The sequence below is a fragment of the Pseudophryne corroboree genome, chromosome 3, assembly GCF_028390025.1.
Source record: "Pseudophryne corroboree isolate aPseCor3 chromosome 3, aPseCor3.hap2, whole genome shotgun sequence".
Taxonomy (NCBI): Eukaryota; Metazoa; Chordata; class Amphibia; order Anura; family Myobatrachidae; genus Pseudophryne; species Pseudophryne corroboree.
Window position 1 is genome coordinate 256,962,520 of NC_086446.1, and position 20,193 is coordinate 256,982,712.

A 20,193-nucleotide genomic window follows, 5' to 3' on the forward strand; every position below is an offset into this window, starting at 1 on the left:
CCACCTCTTGCTTTAGTTGATGGTGGGTCAGGTTCAGGAGTGTTTGCTGGTTCTCCAGTCTTCGGCACGCAGCAGAAGAATGCTGAAGGTGGGCCGCAATTTTTCTGGCCACTGACAGCATCTCCTGCACACCCCTCTCATTTTTAAAAAAATTCTGAACCACCAAATTAATTGTATGTGCAAAACATGGGATGTGCTGGAATTTGCCCAGTTGTAATACACGCACAATATTGGTGGCGTTGTCCGATATCACAAATCCCCAGGTGAGTCCAATTAAAGTAAGCCATTCTGTGATGATGTTCCTCAGTTTCCATAAAAGGTTGTCAACTGTGTGCCTCTTATGGAAAGCGGTGATAGCGTAGCCTGCCTAGGAATAAGTTGGCGTTTGCAAGATGCTGCTATTGGTGCCACTGTGGGAGGCCATACATCTACCCAGTGGGCTGTTACAGTCATATAGTCCTTAGTCTGCCCTGTTCCAGTTGTCCATATGTCTGTGGTTAAGTGGACAGTGGATACAACTGCATTTTTTAGGACACTGGTGACTCTTTTTCTGACGTCTGTGTATATTCTCGGTATCGCCTGCCTAGAGAAGTGGAATCTAGATGGGAATTGATACCGGGGACACAGTACCTCAAACAAATCTTTAAGTGACTCTGGGGGTAATTCCAAGTTGATCGCAGCAGGAATTTTTTTAGCAATTGGGCAAAACCATGTGCACTGCAGGGGAAGCAGATATAATATGTGCAGAAAGAGTTAGATTTGGGTGGGTTATAGTGTTTCTGTGCAGGGTAAATACTGGCTGCTTTATTTTTACACTGCAAATTAGATTGCAGATTGAACACACCCCACCCAAATCTAACTCTCTCTGTACATGTTATATCTGCCTCCCCTGCAGTGCACATGGTTTTGCCCAACTGCTAAAAAAATTCCTGCTGCGATCAACTTGGAATTACCTTCTCTGAACTAATGGTGGATACCGGACGCACCTCTAACACCAACATAGCTGTCAAGGCCTCAGTTATCTTCTTTGCAAAAGGATGACTGCTGTCATATTTCATCTTCCTCACAAAGGACTGTTGGACCGTCAATTGCTTACTGGAAGTAGTACAAGTGGTCTTCCGACTTCCCCTCTGGGATGACGATCAATTCCCAGCAGCAACAACAGCAGCGACACCAACAGCAGGCGTATCACTCGAGAATCCTACGGAGGAACCCCGGTTAGGAGAGGACTCCTCAGTCTTGACAGTGACACGGCCTGCAGGACTACGGACGTTCCTGAGGAAGTTGTCGTTGAGGGAGTTGGTGGTGTGGCTTGCAGGAGCTTGGGTACAGGAGGAAGAAGGGATTTAGGTGTCAGTGGACTGCTTACGCTCTTACCCAAAGTTTCTGAACTTGACAGGGACTTCAGATGAATGCGCAGCAGGTGACGTATAAGGGAGGATGTTCCTAGGTGGTTAACATCCTTACCCCTACTTATTACAGATTGACAGAGGCAACAGATGGCTTGACACCTGTTGTCCGGATTTGAGGAGAAATAATTCCACACCGAAGAGGTGGCTTTTTTGGTAGTTTGCCCAGGCATCACAATGGGCTTCTTCGTCCCAAGGACAACAGGTGTCTCCCCCAGTGCCTGACTTAAACAAACCACATCACCATCAGAATTCTCATCGTCAGCTTCCTCAGTGCCAGCAACACCCATATCCTCATCCTGGTGTACTTCAACAGTTACATCTTATATTTGAATATCAGGAACTGAACTGTGGGTGCTCCTTCCAGCACTTGCAGGGGGCATGCAAATGGTGGAAGGAGCCACCTCTTTCTGTCCAGTGTTGGGAAGGTCAGGCATCGCAACCGCCGACACAATTGGACTCTCCTTGGGGATTTGTGATACCATCTCAGAGCACACAGTTCTCTTCTGTGCTTTTTCCAGCTTAACTCTTTTAATTTTTCTAGCGGGAGGATGAGGGCTTCCATCGTCATGTGAAGCTGAACCACTAGCCATGAACATAGGCCAGGGCCTCAGCCGTTCCTTGCCACTCCGTGTCGTAAATGGCATATTGGCAAGTTTACGTTTCTCCTCAGACAATTTAAATTTCTTTATTTGGTTCTTTTTACTGAACTTTGGCTTTTTGGATTTTACATGCCCTCTACTATCACATTGGGCATCGGCGTTGGCAGACGACGTTGATGGTATTTCATCGTCTATGTCATGGCTAGTGACAGCAGCTTCAGCACTAGGAGGAAGTGCTTCCCTATTTTCTCCTCAAAATTTTTGTTCTCCATTGTTTTTTTGGGAGTTATGAGACAATATGCGTCACAGGAATGACTGGAATTACTGATGACACAGGACACACACTACCACTGGTCTGATGTAGCCCAACAGCTTTTTAATAATAATAATATAATTGTAAGTAATTTGTTTTACTGCAGCAGTGGATATATATAGCAGCAGTGTATATCGTCACTGGGATTACTGATGACACAGGACACTACCACCACTGGTCAGATGCAGTCCAACAGCTTTTTATTAATAATATAATTGTAAGTAATTAGTTATACTGCAGCAGTGGAAATATATAGCAGCAGCGTATATATCGTCACTGGAATTACTGATGACACAGGACACACACTACCACTGGTCTGATGCAGCCCAACAGCTTTTTAATAATAATATAATTGTAAGTAATTTGTTATACTGCAGCAGTGGATATATATAGCAGCAGTGTATATCGTCACAGGAATTACTGATGACACAGGACACTACCACTGCTCTGATGCAGCCCAACAGGTTGTTATACTGCAGCAGTGGATATGTATAGCAGCAGCATATATCGTCACTGTAATTACTAATATATATACTGGAATTACTGATATATGGCAGCAGAGAACACCAACACTGTGAATGGCTGGACTGATACAGCACAATACACTGACTACACTGGACTGGTCTGCACAACACAGCACCACTTTACAGCTACACTGGATATATCTGTCTGGACTGATACAGCACAATACACTGACTACACTGGACAGGTCTGCACAACACAGCACCACTTTACAGCTACACTGGATATATCTGCCTGGACTGATACAGCACAATACACTGACTACACTGGACTGGTCTGCACAACACAGCACCACTTTACAGCTACACAGGCTATATAGACTGGACTGAGCAGCACAACACTTGTCAACCTACTTTCCCGCCCGATTAAACAGAGACTGAGCACACTGAATAGTACACGTCCTCTCACTCTCCGAGACTGGAGTGAAAATGTCCGCGACGCGCGGCTCCTTATATGGAATCCAAATCCCGCGAGAATCCGACAGCGGGATGATGACGTTTTGCCAAGTTCGGTTTTCCGAGTCAAGAGGGAAGATCCGATCCTGGCTCGGATCCGGACTCGGAAGCCAAAGTTCGAGGGGGTTCGGTTCTCTGAGAACCGAACCCGCTCATCTCTAGATATAACATATGCATAGAGAGTTAGATTTGGGTTGTTATTTTGTTTCTGTGCAGGGCTAATACTGACTGCTTTATTTTTACTAGAGATGTGCGGCTGGCATTTTTCGTGTTTTGTGTTCTGGTTTTGATTCTAATTCCACTTTCGTGTTTTGGTCTTCGCTTGGTTTTGCCAAAACCACCCTTTCGTGTTTTGGTTTTGGATCTGGATGATTTTTGAAAAAAACATAAAAACAACTAAAATCACAGAATTTGGGGGTAATTTTGATCCTACGGTATTATTAACCTCAATAACATTAATTTCCACTCATTTCCAGTCTATTCGGAACACTGAACACCTCACAATATTGTTTTTAGGCCAAAAGGTTGTGCCAAGGTGGCTGGATGACTAAGCTAAGCGACACAAGTGGACAACACAAACACCTGGCCCATCTAGTAGTGGCACTGCAGTGTCAGACAGGAGGGCAGATATAAAAAAAAAAAGACAGCACCTCATGCAAAGAAGTAGAAGAGGTGCAATGAGGTAGCTGTATGACTAAGCCAAGCGACACAAACAATTGGCCCATCTAGGAGTGGCACTGCAGTGGCAGACAGGAAGGCAGATATAAAAAAAGGACCCAAACAGCACCTCATGCAAAGATGTAGAAGAGGTGCAGTAAGGTAGCTGTATGACTAAGCCAAGCGACACAAACAATTCTCATTGGAATTATACAGCAATATCACTGGAATTATACGGCAATATCACTGGAATTATATGGCAGTACCACTGGACATATACGGCAGTATCACTGGAATTATACGTCAGTACCACTGGACATATACGGAAGTGTCAGGCAGGATGGCACTTTAAAAAAATAGTCCCCAAACAGCACATGATGATAAGAAGAAAAAGAGGTGCAAGATGGAATTGTCCTTGGGCCCTCCCACCCACCCTTATTTTGTATAAACAGGACATGCACACTTTAACAAACCAATCATTTCAGCGACAGGGTCTGCCACACGACTGTGGCTGAAATGACTGGTTTGTTTGGGTCCCCACCAAAAAAGAAGCAATCAATCTCTCCTTGCACAAACTGGCTCTACAGAGGCAAGATGTCCACCTCCTCCTCATCGTCCGATTCCTCACCCCTTTCACTGTGTACATCCCCCTCCTCACAGAGTATTAATTCGTCCCCACTGGAATCCACCATCACATGTCCCTGTGAACTTTTCGGAGACAATTGCTGGTAAAGGTCTTCCCGGAGGAATTTATAATTCATTTTGATGAACATCATCTTCTCCACATTTTGTGGAAGTAACCTCCTACGCCGATCGCTGACAAGGTTACCGGCTGCACTAAACACTTTTTCGGAGTACATACTGGAGGGAGTGCAACTTAGGTAAAATAAAGCATATGGCAGCAGAGAATACCACTATGACTGGACTGATGCAGCACAATACACCACCACTGAACTGATTCACCACAACACGGCACCCTATACAGCAGCACTGGACGTATGGCACCAGAGGACACAACCACTGTGACTGGACAGATGCAGCACAAGACACGGAGGGTGTGGATCATCAAATCGACAGTGTCTAGGTCGACAATGTTTAGGTCGACCACTATAGTTTGACAGTCACTAGGTCAATAGGGTCTGAAGGTCAACGGGGTTTCTAGGTCGACATGTGCTAGGTCGACAGGACAAAAGGTCGACATGAGTTTTTCATGTTTTTTTTGGTGTTGTTTTCTCCGTACAGTGACCGGGAAGCCCAATTAGTGCACCGTGTCCCCTCGCATGGCGAGCGAGCTTCGGGAAAGGTGCCTTGCTCCGCTACCGATTTGCTCAGCACAGATTACCGTTCAAATCATAGTCCACGTGGATCGTTAAGTATGAAAAAGTTCAAAAAAGAAAAAAACATGAACAACTCATGTCGACCTTTTGACCTGTCGACCTAGAAACCCTGTCGCCCTTCAGACACTGTCGACCTAGTGACTTTTGACCTATAGTTGTCGACCTAAACATTGTCGACCTAGACAGTGTCGATCTTTAGACCGGATCCCAACACGGACACTGAGGACACTGAGAGAACGGAGACACATCCTCTCTGTACACTCTCCAATGCCGGAGTGAAAATGGCGGCGACGCGCGGCTGGCTCCTTATGTGGAATCCAAACCCAGCGAGAATCCGACGGCGGGATGATGACGTTTTGCCTCGTTCTGGATTCCACGTCAGGCGGGAAAACCCGAGCCTGACTCGGATCTGGGCTCGGAGCGTGAAGTCTGGTAGGGTTTGGTTCTCTGAGAACTGAGCCCACTTATCTCTAATTTAGATTTCAGTTTGAACACACCACACCCAAATCTAACTCTCTGCACATGTTATATCTGCCCCCCCCCCTGCAGTGCACATGGTTTTGCCCATTAGCTAACAAATTTGCTGCTGCGATCAGATATGAATTATGCCCCTCAATCATACGCCAGAGGCAGTAAGAATAAAATTCTACATGGTAATGTGAGTTGGGAAATAACCACTAACTACATGAGATTAATTTTGCTGCACATACATGTAGGTAGGTATGCAGCCATAAAGTTGACATTCAGAATGTTGACAGCCTAATGGTGACATGAATTGAATGTTGACATGTTCAAAATGCTGACATAAAACATGTCAACATTCATAATGTCAACACTGACATAATGTTGACAATGGCAGAATGTTGACAACCAAAATGTTGACATAAGATATTAGGTCTAAGGATAGGCTATAATTAGGCTTAGCAATAGAGTTAGAATAGGGTTAGCAATGGTGCACCCAGGGGGGTTGTCTAAGAATTCAGAAATGCATTTCCCCGATGAGCCAATTTCATTCTAAATGTCTCTCCGAGACTGGAGTGAAAATTATGGCGACGCGCTGGTCCTTATATGGAATCCAAACCCCACGAGAATCCGACAGCGGGATGATGATGTTTTGCCTTGTTCTGGTTTCTGAGTCAGGCGGGAAAACTCGAGCCTAACTCAGATCCGGACTCGGGTAGGGAGGTTCGGTAGGGTTCAGATCTCAGGGATCCGAACCTGCTCATCTCTACTTATTTTATGTTCTAAATAGCTGGAAGGCTGACGTTTGGTCCAACGGAATTAGCCTATATGTTGCCTACTTATAGAAATATAGATTGGCACTATGGGATTGATGCAGAGTTGAACGCATGCCAGTTTACATAAATGAGTCAAGCACATTCCAAATATATCTACACTTACAGCATGAGAGGCGAAATGGGGGAGGAATGGGACAGGTTCATGTAAGTGCAACAGTGCAGACTTGACTATGAGCATATACTAAGAATGGTGTAAAAATTGGCATTGCCCAGTGAGAACCGTAGGACATGTGGACAAAAAAAAGGTAACCAATATACAGCAGGTACAGTATAGCTATACCTCAAAAGTTCTAGGTTTAAACTTTAGACACATATACAGTAAAGAATTAACCTCAATTATAAAATATTAGTGAAGATGGTCTAACTTCTAATTGAAGACATAAATTAAAGGTTTATTCTATCACAATAAATAAACATAAAATGAAAATGCCATATAGCTGTGCATAAAGTGCCAATTGCATGTAAAGTACCACAATATATGTACAGCTCATATTCAGAGAAGAGACCAGTCTGTTCTTCACCAACTTTGAACATGAGTGTATACACATTTGTTAGGAGGCATTTCTTGTGCACTAGGATAAAAGTCAGTTACAATTGCACACTGAGGATTTTGATGAGTAGGAGTTATCCAGGCTCATGCTTATGCAGCTCAAGAGCTCCATGCTCCATTTGTAGATAGGTAGAAATCCCCTTACTCCACAAAATCCTCTTCAAACTCCTCACCCTCATATACAAGGCCCTCTCTAACTACACTGCTCCCTACAGCTCCAACCTCATCTCCCTCCTGTCCTCTCCGGTCAGCCAATAACCATCGCCTCTCCTCTCCTCCCTGGGTACTGCATACCATACATGAATCCAAGCTGTTGCCCGCTCTGCTTCAAACTGGCACTGTAAACCAACCTGTTCATCAAAGCATACCCTTCCGCATAACCTAGTTTCGAGGCCACTCTCCCAACCTCATGCCTTGGCCATCTATGCTGTGCTTACTTCGTGCCATCAGGCCACCTTTCACTTGCTCACCCCTCATGCCACCTGTCTGTCTCCCCCTTCCACTAGACTGTAAGCTCCTTGGAGCAGGGTACCGCTTCCCCCCTGTTCTCATAACCATCTTCTCTTGCACTTCAATTACAGCTCACTCCTACTTAGCAACTACAGTATCTATACCTGCAACTCCTCTTGCTCATTACTGTTTATTTCTTCCAACTGCTGCCAAATACTCCTTTGCTTCCTTACTTCTCAGCTGTATTGTGTACTGAGAACTGTAGTGTAAACACTTGTGGTGCCTTATAAATTAAATGTAATAATTATAATAATAATAATAATAATAATAATAGTCTGATAACATATTAATGCAATGACAAAATGCTTTTTTGGATCAAAGGTAAATATGTTATTTACTTAGTTTGAAGTAGGCAGGATATTGAGGTGACATTTTACCAGTGGCATATTCCTGAGGGAGCCCCCATTCCATCAAATAGTTATATAGAATGCAGGGATGTACATCAAAAATACAGAATAGGAGCATACACAATAGGCACATTTGTATGTTATGTTTCTGCATTTTACATAAATGACCCCTAGAGTTTAACTGAATGACAATTGTCAATGACTGCTCAACACCTGGGATGAGTCTATATAGAGCGCCATAGACGTTTTCATAGAATATTACTGTATTTCAATAGCAATTCCTTCTTTTGCACAAAACACTGTGTTGATGTCAAGGCCACTGAATTTGAGTGGGTTCTGCATGAAAAGGTACTGAGGCTTTCATTCAGTGTGAGAATTCAATATTATGTATGCATTTATATATGTATTTTTTTACATTTAAGGTCCTTACTTACTTTGTGCTAATCATTTTTGACACTTCTGCTTTGCGTGAATTTCATCCATAACGAAACTAATTCTTATTTTATGCAACCAATATTTATATATTTTAAAACAGGACAAAGTTTGTATTTTATTATATTTTATTATAGTAAAGTAAATTTAATTTAACTAGAATGTCTGAGTATTATTCAGAGATAAATGGCAAAAAAACGAATAATAATATAATGTACATACTTCTTTCAGCTTCATTCACACAATTAATTTAATCCCAAATATTTTTTTTAAAATGTGTCAATTTTAAAAGGATACCACATACATTTTTTATAAGTTTATTTATTAGATATTTGTTGTACATACATGGCCTATACTAAAGCATAACTGTAAAAGAGAGACTGTATTAAAAGGGGCAATCATTTAAAAGGTGAAACCAGGTTGATTTTGCTCTTTAAATGATTACCTCTTTCAAACATCTGACAGTTAATGCTATTACATGTCTTCCCTGGTGTATGTTGCATAATGTCCAATCACCTACCTGAATGTCAGTTGTTTTTTTTTCTAACTGATTGATTTGCTTAACTGCAGTCATTGATTGTGGCTGAGAACAAAATACCCACTGCTGGCACCCATTATATTATTTAAAACAGAGGTTCCCAAACGCAACCCTCAAGGCACACCAACAGTCCAGGTTTTAAATGTATCCATGCTTGGCCACAGGTGACTTAATTAGCACCTCAGTCAATTTGATTTAAACATCTGTGCTGAGCCATGGATATACCTAAATCCTGGACTGTTGGGGTGCCTTGAGTACCGCCTTTGGGAACCTCTGATTTAAAATAAAGTCCTCTGATAAGTGGACCGGACAGATATGATTCCCTTCAGGATGGCAGTGAAAGGATTAACCTGAACATGTAAACATGGATTATTCATCACAAAAAAATGAATGCTGCATGCACACATAGAGCAGTGCATTATTTTTTCTTAAAATTAAATAAATTCTATGCACATCATTTCCCTATTCTTGTTGAAATTAACTAATTAGCTCCATCAATTTTATGGAGCAGAGGCCCCCCAGAACACTTTCCTGAAGTCTACTTAAATATTTTACTGAATCCTAAACAGTAGGCACACAATGCTTTTAAATGCACATGTTTTAAACAAAGGGAAAACAAGGTTTGTGCAATATGCTTCCTGATGCACAACGTATTATGTTTAGAAACAAAGTGAACATTACATTTTTTCAACAAAATTGCCAGAGGAGTCTATGCAAAGTTGCATGTGCTCAATCCATTTGGTGAAACATCTGGACCAGTCCAAAGCAGATATGTCTTCTACAAGCTGGATGAAGGTCTCAACTGCAGATTCCAGTGACTCAAAATGAATCCCACGCATCTTGCACTTGATTTGTGGGAACACAGAGAAGTTGCAGGAGGCCAGGTCTGGACTGTACGGTGGATGACCATACAGGATGCGTTTGTGGGTCAGAAAATCCATTACCTTCCTAGATCTTTGGGCAGGTGCATTGTCATGATGGAGGAGGGCACCATGAGCGTGAATTATTGGATGGTGCCTGGAAGTGGTTTCTAACACTTATGGCAGGAACTAGTTGATGTACCAGTCCCTTGTGATGGGGCATAGCTACATGACCAGTCTTGGCCTAAAAACAGCCACCTTCTGCTTGATCAACCTGTTCTCATGTCAGATCTTTGTGGTGCATCTCCAATGGGGGTGGGTCCATTGGGCTGATTGTTGTTTGGTCTTGGAGTCAAAACTGTAGATCAAGGTTTCAATGCCAATGATGATCTCCCAGAGATAGTTTGAGAGACCGCCATGAAACTTGGCCAGCATGCTGCGGTACCAAGTCACCCAAGCCTCCTTCTGCTCTCGAGTCAACTGATGGGTCACCCAGCGTTCAGAAACCTTGTTAAGGTCAAGCTTTTTGTGCTGTATCAAGCGGATAGATCCTGATGAGAAGCCATACTACTTCTCTAACTGTGCCAGAGTCATCCTTTCATCCATCTCAAATATGACTTGCATGGCAGCAATTGTTTTCAGAGATGGCGGACAGAGGTCAGCCACATTGCTCCTTGTCTTCCAGTGACAGTTTCCCTTGCCAAAATTCTGCAAATCACTTGAACACAGTTGTTTGGGATGGTGCTTCCTCCCCAAAAACTGATTGCAGCTAGTCAAAACTCTCCTGCTGTCGCAGACCATTCTTGTAGTTATAGAAGATCACAACTCTCCAGTGGTCTCTGTTGAGCTCCATAACGAGTTTGTGAAGTAAGTGAACATACTGACTTTTATAGTGTGCAGTGCTGCTTACATACAGTTCTGTGCCTTGACATTTCATAAGAACTTAAGTCAGAGATTACAGTTCACAACCAGACAGATTGTGTCTACTCTATCTTTGCACTACACATCCAGAAACTTATTGCACACCCCTCTGAGAATGCAACCTAACCAGCCAGTTCCTTATACCTCTGTGATATCACTGGTTCCAAGTGAACTGAGTGACCAGATTCTCACAACAGTGATTCACCCCAGAAATTGTAACACTTGTAATACATGCACTAACACTAGGGGTAAGTCTCAGTTTTATCAAACTCAGTTTATCGTTTGTCTGCAGAAAAACTCTCAATATTGGTTTTACGGAGTTTCCTGTTTCAACAGATCTGGTGGTTGATGCTTCATTCCCCAGCCAAAGTCTATGCTATGTTAACATGACAAGTGCATTGCACCTGAAACATCTGCTTTTGAAAGTGATAAGAATACATTATATACCTAACTTTCTTAAATGAGTTTGTCCTAGATCTCAGTTTCAAAATGACATATGCCATGATATAGTTTTACGCAAACTATGAGGCTCTGTGTCTTATAAATTCTGATCACATAAATAATGGACATTTAATGCTCCAATAGTTTTTTAATTTAAATTGTCTAGTCAAATAAGACAATATGTGACTGAAAGGAAGATAAAGAGGGCTGGGGATAACCAGCTCAATTCAAAATATCTGAGCAGACAATTTGCTTATAGGACACCCAGGGAAATCCATCAAACCTTGGAGAGATATAAAGTGGAGAGAGATTAAGGGACTTATTTAGTATGTACATACTGTAAACCTGACGCATGTGCAGAATGAGTTCTATGTGATTGCTTGTGGTCGCCCCTTAGCCGATTGACATGCTATAGTGTTTGTGGGGTAGAGTGGTGGCGGCAACCGGGAACCTTGTCCAAATGGAGGCATGCCGCCCCTTTTTTGTAGATCTGCCGAGACCAGGCTTTACATCTTTGCATGCAGATTTCCTGGCCACCGTCAGAGCAGTTCCAGCAGCCAGTATGAGTAAGATGAGGCTTACTCAGATGGCTGAGGGCTGTGACCATCATGAACGATGGTTGCAATGGTGATCCGATGCTGCACTTGTATATTTTAGCATCACTGCTGTTTTCAAAGATGGAGCAACAATGCTTATTCACCACTGAATCAGGCCCAATGTACCCACCAAGGGCGTAGCTACCAAAGGTGCAGGGGATGCGGCTGCTATGGGGCCCGAGTTGTCTCTGGGGGCCGAGCCTTCCCCTGCACCTAGTTGCTGAGTGAGCCCCGGCTCTGGCAGCTTTTACCTTCAAATGTGCTGCTGTTCTGCAGCCACACGTGCTCACCCGGCCACCGTCTTCTCCTCTCCTGAGTACTAACTAATACTGGGAGGAGACATGGCTGAGTTTGCAGGGACATTCCTGGACCATGGCCATGTCTCCTCACAGCATCTGTGAGGAGGCACGAGACGGTGCTGGGCCAGCCGGGAGAGCGGATAAGGGGGCAGTGCTGCAGCACACTGCTGACAAGTTTAAAAACAAATGGGGCCCCAGTGGTGAGTGCTGCAAGAAAGGGGATCTTTGAGAAATCCACCAAGGGGGGGCACGTGCAGCGGTAGCGGGCGGGTGCATGGAATAATGCTATGGGGTCCCGACTGGCATAGTTACGCCCCTGGTACCCACTAAAGCTCCTAGCTGTAATTTTTCAAACACAGCCTGTGAAATGATGGTTAGAAGTTTATTGGTTGGATTTTCTATTCTTCTTCACTTTATCTCTCAACAAATTTGATAGATATCCCCCACAGTGTTATGGGCAAATTTCTGGGAAAAGGGTGGATGCAGATTCAATTAAAAGACGACTGGGGTCCCAATTCAGATCTGATCGCTGCTGTGCGTTTTCGCACAGCGGGCGATCAGATCCTAACTAAGCATGCATGCAATGCACACATGCCTCGTACAACAACAATGAGCATTGCCGGTCAGCGATGGGATGGTGAGAAAAATCTGATCGCACGGCCGTTCGCAAGGAGATTGACAAGAAGAGGTCATTTGTGGTTGGCAACTGAGTGCTTACTGGAAGTCTCCAGAAAAACGCAGGTGTTCCCAAGCGTTTTCAGGGAGGGTGTCTGAGATCAGCTCTGGTCCCGGTCAGCCCATTCTCATTGACTGGAGGAGTAAGTCCTGGGTTGCTCACAGACTGCACAAAGTGTTTTTTTGCAGCTCAGCTACACATGCGATCGCACACTTGCACGGTGAATTTACACTCCCCCTGTAGGCAGCGACTATCTGATCGCAGGACAACACAAACGCAGCCCAGCAATCAGATCTGAATTAGGCCCTGATATTCCTGGCCAAATTGCAATATATATTATACTCCAGAGGCTTGGCTTCAATGAGTCATATCAAGGTAAAAAGGGGAACCCAGTAATTTATGCAAGCTGATCATGTAATGCAGGGGTGCTCAACATGCGGCCCTCCAGATTTTGTGTAATGCTCACAATAAACAATCACATCTAGTCCTGAGATGCCCAAATCTGTTAAATACACACCACTGCTGTTGCTTATCCTCTTTTCATTTCCTTACAACTGGCGCAACATATATTTTCACTATATAAAGTAAACCTAGGAGTAAATGTAAATGCTCAAGGGAGTTGTAGACACTAGAAGTGCTCTACACCCCATTGTATTTGATATAATAATAATAATAATAATAATAATAATATATGTGCTGACCACATATCTTTGGTTTAGTGTCATAAACCACAGATGAGAATGTAAAGTGTCACAACACTCTTTTCAATTCATGATAAAAACAAATAGCAAACCAAATGAGCAATCAGCATGTTATATGGTCTATGGGAGCTGCAATGTTCTCATTAATATGAATAAAAGGACACTGTATGAGTTGTGCATTGCAGTATGGACATCACGTTTAAACAATAAATATCTAATGCTCATTGTAAATGGGCCCTGGCATAACTGTAATACCCATCTGTCAACCGATTTACATCACATAAACAAAAGATGTTGATTTTGAAGAGATTACTTATAAAAATACTGTTAAGCCTATATTAAGTTAGCATGAATACATACCTGTATTGTTTGGCTTTGATAAACTTTTATAACATGAAAGTTGAAGCTGTAAATTCCTTTTCTTGGGGCCACAAAGACCGATTCCAGCGTAAAAAAGTTTCCCACATTTACTAAGATCTAGAACACAAAGGCATAAAAGATTATTAAGATTTTCTCTGCCACCAACTCAATCTGTTTGTATAATTTAATTTCACTCTGCAGAGCTAGTAGCAAATTAGCCTTCAACATGTTGCTTATACCTGTCAAAGAAAAGGTTAACTTGCAGATGCTATCAAGTTATGCCTCATACCTTCCATATCTGCTCACAGATTACTGTAGGTACATTATTTTATGTCACACGTGTTTATGCCAAAGATATTAAGAACACAATCCCGACTTTTAACCAGGTAAAGGACTTTGCAATTTATTTTCAACAGTGCTTCAGGTGGTATTTTAGCATAGGGATTGAAAGTAATTTACTGTGTAAGCCTTTCATTAAAAATATGTAGTACATCACCTTTTACATATTATACTAATAAATTGCACATTATTCATTTCCCAACTTCTAAAGAAACAATATCTTATTTCAACTTGACGGGTCAATGTATTTTAAGAGTTTTCCAGATATCAAAAAAACAAATCTAATGCCACATACGTGATAGATAGATAGATAGATAGATAGATAGATAGATAGATAGATAGATAGATAGATAGATAGATAGATAGATAGACAGACAGACAGACAGACAGACAGACTGATAAAGGGTAGTTAGGGACTAATCCAACTTTTTGGGAAGTCTACACTATAACATATTCCCACCCACAACAGGATAAACAGCAGTCAGTCACACTTGTGAAGAGTTAAGCAGAAGAATGTGAGTCCACAAGACTAGTTATTAAATATCTTTTTACTAGTTCAGGGTTTATTATGAAAAAGAAATGTAATATAACTGACAACTGTCATTTAGTCATAAGATTTTTATTTTGATCAAATTAGTGGCAATCCATGTTGCAAGGATGTTTCAAGTGTGTTCTGAATTAATTTATTACTTAAATATATTTGTATTTCCTAATTACTGCATATAAATATTTTTATTAAACTCTGTTCCTGAAAATACTTTCTTATAGGGGTACCTTTATGTCAAATAGTGTCTTATTTGTACTACTGAATTTCAAATGCATTCACTTATATTAAGAAAGGGACCCATAAGTAATGGAATATATAGAGATGTGTCCTCATATATCGTTGCTGCATACCGCGTAGCATCTCTTTATCTCTGTCTACTTTATCTCTCTCCAACAAATCTTAGTACATAAACCCCTTGGGACATTATTATCAGTTTTCCTGTGGTTATCCTGTAATGGGCAACTAATACTAAGATTATGCACCATCACCAGATATTAAGCCTCAAGTACAGTATTTGGGTATTTTTTATTTCACATGTAGATTTTTACGTTACCTGTACAGTAGCGTGCAAAAGTTCTTGCCCCATTCCTGATTTCTTTTAATAATGTACTGTACATGGAAGCATCTCAAACAGACAGACGTGAAAAATCCGCTCTGATTTGGCTGCCATGCACGTCTACATTCATTACTACCCCAAATAGTGAATTTTAATAAGGCACAGCATTTAGCTTTAATCTTACTGAATTAGACCAGAGGACAGGTTTATATATATAGTATACATGTGTGTGTGCGTTACATGTATATATTATATTACATGCCCATTGCTGTACTTTCTCTCTCTCTCTCTCTATATATATATATATATATATATATATATATATAAACCAGAAATTGCCTTAAGTACACTAAGTACTGCATGTTGTCAAGCATGGAGTGGAAGCATTAGAATAAGAGAGTACGAATGAAGATTAGTAACTTCTACGTGTACGCCTAAAGCATGTAATAAATGTACATCCATAGTCAAACTTATTCTTAACTTGTATTTCAGTGTCTCCTAGATCGTTATCTCTGAAAGTAATTTCTAGGCAGCATGCCTTGTTGTAATTAGAGTAAATGACTCAATATAGCTCATAATCATTTAGGTATAACAATGACTGCATCTGTAGATCTATAAATGAATGTACTGATTAAATGCTACACACATCTTTCATATATTACATTGCCGAGTGTAAATATCAAACCATAGCCTTATTAAATCAATATCTGGATCTAGATCTACTGTATGTATTTGCAGTATGTATATATGTGTGTGTCTTAGGTGTAATGTGTGTCTTAGGTGTGATGTGTTTGATAAGAAAATAAGAAAAATACAATTTTAAATGTCTACATATCTGCACTATAATTACAGTTCTGTAGAGTACATATGCTTTAATACATGTTTTCCTAAACACTTTAGGATAAAATATATTTATATCTGGGCCAAAGAGCAGTAAGTAATAAACTTCAAGCACAAGACATTTCTGGTGTACATATAATGGTGCTTCATACTGTATGGATGAATGCCTGTTATGTTTTGTACAGGTTATAATCAGATGGAAATAGAACGTCATTTGAAGTAATTTTATAAATCATGCTAAACTTGAATAACAACAACAGAGCATCTAAATACACACAGTACTTCGCTTTCAAACATTTTTATTAGTAGTATGATAAATACATGCCAAATCAAGCCTAGAGACATTCCTATTACAACTTACAGAGGGGTTAATTAAACATGTCTAGACTTGGGGGTTAACATAAAAGAAGGACTTATTTTAATGTGGACATGAAGAATTTAGATGCAGGACATCTGAAGAAAGTACTTTCTGAAGGACTAAACAGACACACAGAGAGCAGACTAGCAGAAAGATATATTTAAGTCCCCAGACAGTTCCAGACTACATACAGAGTTTTGGCACAATAACTGCAGATATGTTATATGTGTTCATTGCAAAGACTTCATCAAATGGGGAGCCTGTAGTGAATAAAAGAGGTTGTTGTTGTTTTTTTGTTTAGTGAAAACACATATTGAGATACCAAAGTATTAGCTAATGTGTTGGGTTTTTTTCATGCAGAGGCAATCTAGGGATGAAATATACCCTGCTGTGCCTCACTAATAAACGTTTGCCAGCACTAACTAACTTTAAAAAATAAATAACACTGACAGTGTGGGATTCATTAATAATTTATGTTAAAAACCTTTTCCTTTTTTTTAAATGTCTTGCTCATTTACAGCTGTAACTGAAACTAAAGTCAGAAATATCTACCCATACTAACAAGTCCTATTATAATCTATCAATGTAGACACCAATAGGTATTACATCATAGTCCATTTTTTTCTACCTGGTTGAATAGTTGAACCAGCACAAAATATGATCTCCAAAACTGAACCATTTAATGTAGCGTAACCCATTAATTCTTCTGATAAAAATATAGTTATGGTACAAACAACCTCTAAAAGAGGAACTATGTGATAAATGGGAATCTCAAAACAATTAGAATTGAATAACCTTTCACAGAAGTTCCAGTGTTATTGCTGACTTATGTAGCATACAGAGTTAGCAGAGGTACAGTAAGTATCATAGCCACTGTGTATCAATAGACATAATATATACACACCATTAATGTATTTACATGTTTGCTTATGCTTAATTACAGCAAGCAGGAAATAAGTGGATAAAATATTTATCAGATGTTACGCTGTATTTGGAACCAGTGGGTGTGTTGAGGTGCAGAGGGGTGGGGAGATATGGCTCTGAGTTAAGGTCTTGCTGGCTGTACTTGCTGCAGTGCACTAGAGAGTTAGCATTTGGCATTACAATTTATTCACATAAAAAAGCCAAGGCAGCTCACCTGTTGAATGTCAACAGTCAATTGCAATCTATTATTTTTTCACTCAATGCTGCTAATAATAATAATAATAATAATAATAATAATAATGTATGATTTGCCAAAACTGGATTACCAAAGTTAAAAACCGCAACATGGCTAGAACCTATAATTAGTAAGCTATCTCTTACCTGGTCAAAGTAGATAATCCTTGTCTTATTGCTCATCTCTGATGGTTCATGGTTGGTACTCCTGACAGCTGAGAATGCAACCTTGGAGTTTGCAGCCCTTACTGAGATCCCCAGAGGTGAAGATGAGGAGCCCTTGGAGTCAGTAGCCGGGTTAGAATCACACACCACTAGACATTTACCCTCCAGAACTATAGGTTCGGTGTCGTTCTGTGCCCGGGCAGGTAATGCTTGGAGTAAGAGAGCGCAGGTTACTGCTGTCAGCACCACGGACAGCTCCTTAAAGGAGCGCAGTACATTCAGCACCATCATCCCGATGTTATTCTCTTCTCTCTTCCTCTCTCCCACTCTCAGCTGTGCAGGAAAATAGAGAGGGGGGTAGAAAGAAACAGCAGCCTCACAGTTCCCAAATTGTGACCCTTCCCAAATTGTGACCCCTCTCTCCAAGAAAAAAAGTCTTCTTTGCTTTTTTGTCCTGTCCACTTTCAAAATATTTAACACTCCCTGATACTGTATTTTCCCCAAACTCTGCATCCGAAGGTAATAAAGTGAATTATTAATGAGGAGGCTCGTGAAGAAGAGGCAGAAGATTTGACGTGGCCATGATTTCCCCCCTCTATCAGATCATCCTGTGCGTGCGCTGGAGTCTGGCTGTGCTGCCGTATTGATTACAGAGGTAGATCCTCTCTACTGCCAGCAGCCTAGATCCTGTGTCTGATTTCATGGCCAGGGTGCGCGCAGATCCTACTCCTTCCCTACCACAATTCCCCAAAGCGTTATGTCATTATAAAGTAGCTCAGCCCTCAGCCTGCTGAACTATCGCAGCCGGTGTAGCCCTAGCTGCGTGTAATTAGATGGGAGGTGGGGGCTACTGCCTTCTTATTTATCAATTAAGCTCGGCTCTGAATCAGCCTCATGAACAGTTCTCTGTACAAAAGTTCAGTCGTACATCAATTTTGAAAGAGATCACCCTATATCATAATGCATCATTAAATAACTCAACCTGACACCCGTCAAAACTGTACGTGACTGTATTGGAAGGTTGATAGATACAGTAACTCAATGCTGTGCTGGCAGACCGACAGACAGAGTAGGAACATACAGTAACAAAACTGTAATAACTTGCAACGAATAATATATATTATATACATATATATATATTACACATACTCTGTGTTTATATATATATATATATATATATATATATATATCACACACACACACACAGATACACAGACATATATACTGCTGGATATTTAAATGCAAACACATATGTATACGCAAAACAAAAGTTCCTGATTCTTTATTAATGACAACCAGTTCTCGAATTACATTGTGAGCGATTCTTTGTCTTCATATATGGAATATATGAAATGGTCTTATTGTAATTTATAGGTACACCGTGGATATAAATTGATATGGAATCTGCACTATATCAATAAGACCGATTATCTTAATGAAATCTGAAATGAACCTGCACAGATTAGATATATGTAAAACAATTATCAACCCTCTCACCAGAACACCATTGACAAACTATCTATAAGGATTAATGATGTTCTAATTTGTTTCCAGCGCTACCTAGTGGTTAGCTGAGGGAACTACGTGCGCTTTATCTGCATAAGAGATTGCAGCACTCGGAAATACAGTATGCACATGGGATTTGGAAGGAATAGGTGCAATTGGGTGTTCATAGGAAAAAAACGTTACTCGTGATTGCATAAATCTTCACAGGGGATAAAACACTGCATCTGCGCTGTGTTTTTCTTAGTGATCAACATAAGTGTTATTCATTTTTACTGTACAATAATGAGACAGTATACCTTGATAATGTTGTAACATGGCCAACTATCTCCTACAGGAAAGGATTAGCCACCCATGAAACTTAATGGGAAGCAAAACTAGTAGTTCCACAATAACTGAGGTGTTTATAGCTGTCTGTTGCTGTCATTGACCCTCACCCACAGTTTCAGCACACCTCTTTAGCATGACAAATCAACAGAATTTGCTTGAATTTGGAAACAAATATTGTGTGATTAAGTAGAAGCATTATGAGTGATGATATATAAGAACCCGCTATCAATTATTATTATATATCATTTCTAGCATCATTATAGGTTTAGATCATTTGGACAAGTGTGCAACTCTCTGCAAACACAATAGAGACAGCCATTTGTAAGTTTATGTAATATTTTTTGGCAAAACAGCTTTTTATTTCACTTGCAACATCTCTGATGAATGAATTACTGCCATTTTTATTTAAATCTAAATTATCTCCTTACACATCTCTCTCTCTCTCTCTCTCTCTCTCTTTCTCTCTCTCTCTCTCTCTCTCTCTCTCTCTCTCTCTCTCTCTCTCCTATTTATGCCTCAATGTTTCAATGTACCCTGATGTAAAAAGAGCTGTTTTGCACACCTTCCAACTTT

At 40.7% G+C, this 20,193-nt stretch overlaps 1 protein-coding gene across 1 annotated transcript in view; it reads right to left on the minus strand.

Moving 5' to 3' along the window:
• CBLN4 (cerebellin 4 precursor) overlaps positions 1 to 18,550 on the minus strand; it is a 49,113-nt gene extending 30,563 nt beyond the window's left edge. Inside the window, exons 1-2 of the mRNA XM_063959021.1 lie at positions 17,770 to 18,550; positions 13,825 to 13,941 (exon numbers count right to left, since the gene is read on the minus strand). Of these exons, the coding sequence (XP_063815091.1) occupies positions 13,825 to 13,941; positions 17,770 to 18,300 (648 nt within the window). The 5' untranslated portion in view covers positions 18,301 to 18,550. The remainder of the gene's footprint in view (positions 1 to 13,824; positions 13,942 to 17,769) is intronic.
• Positions 18,551 to 20,193: the final 1,643 nt, after the last annotated feature.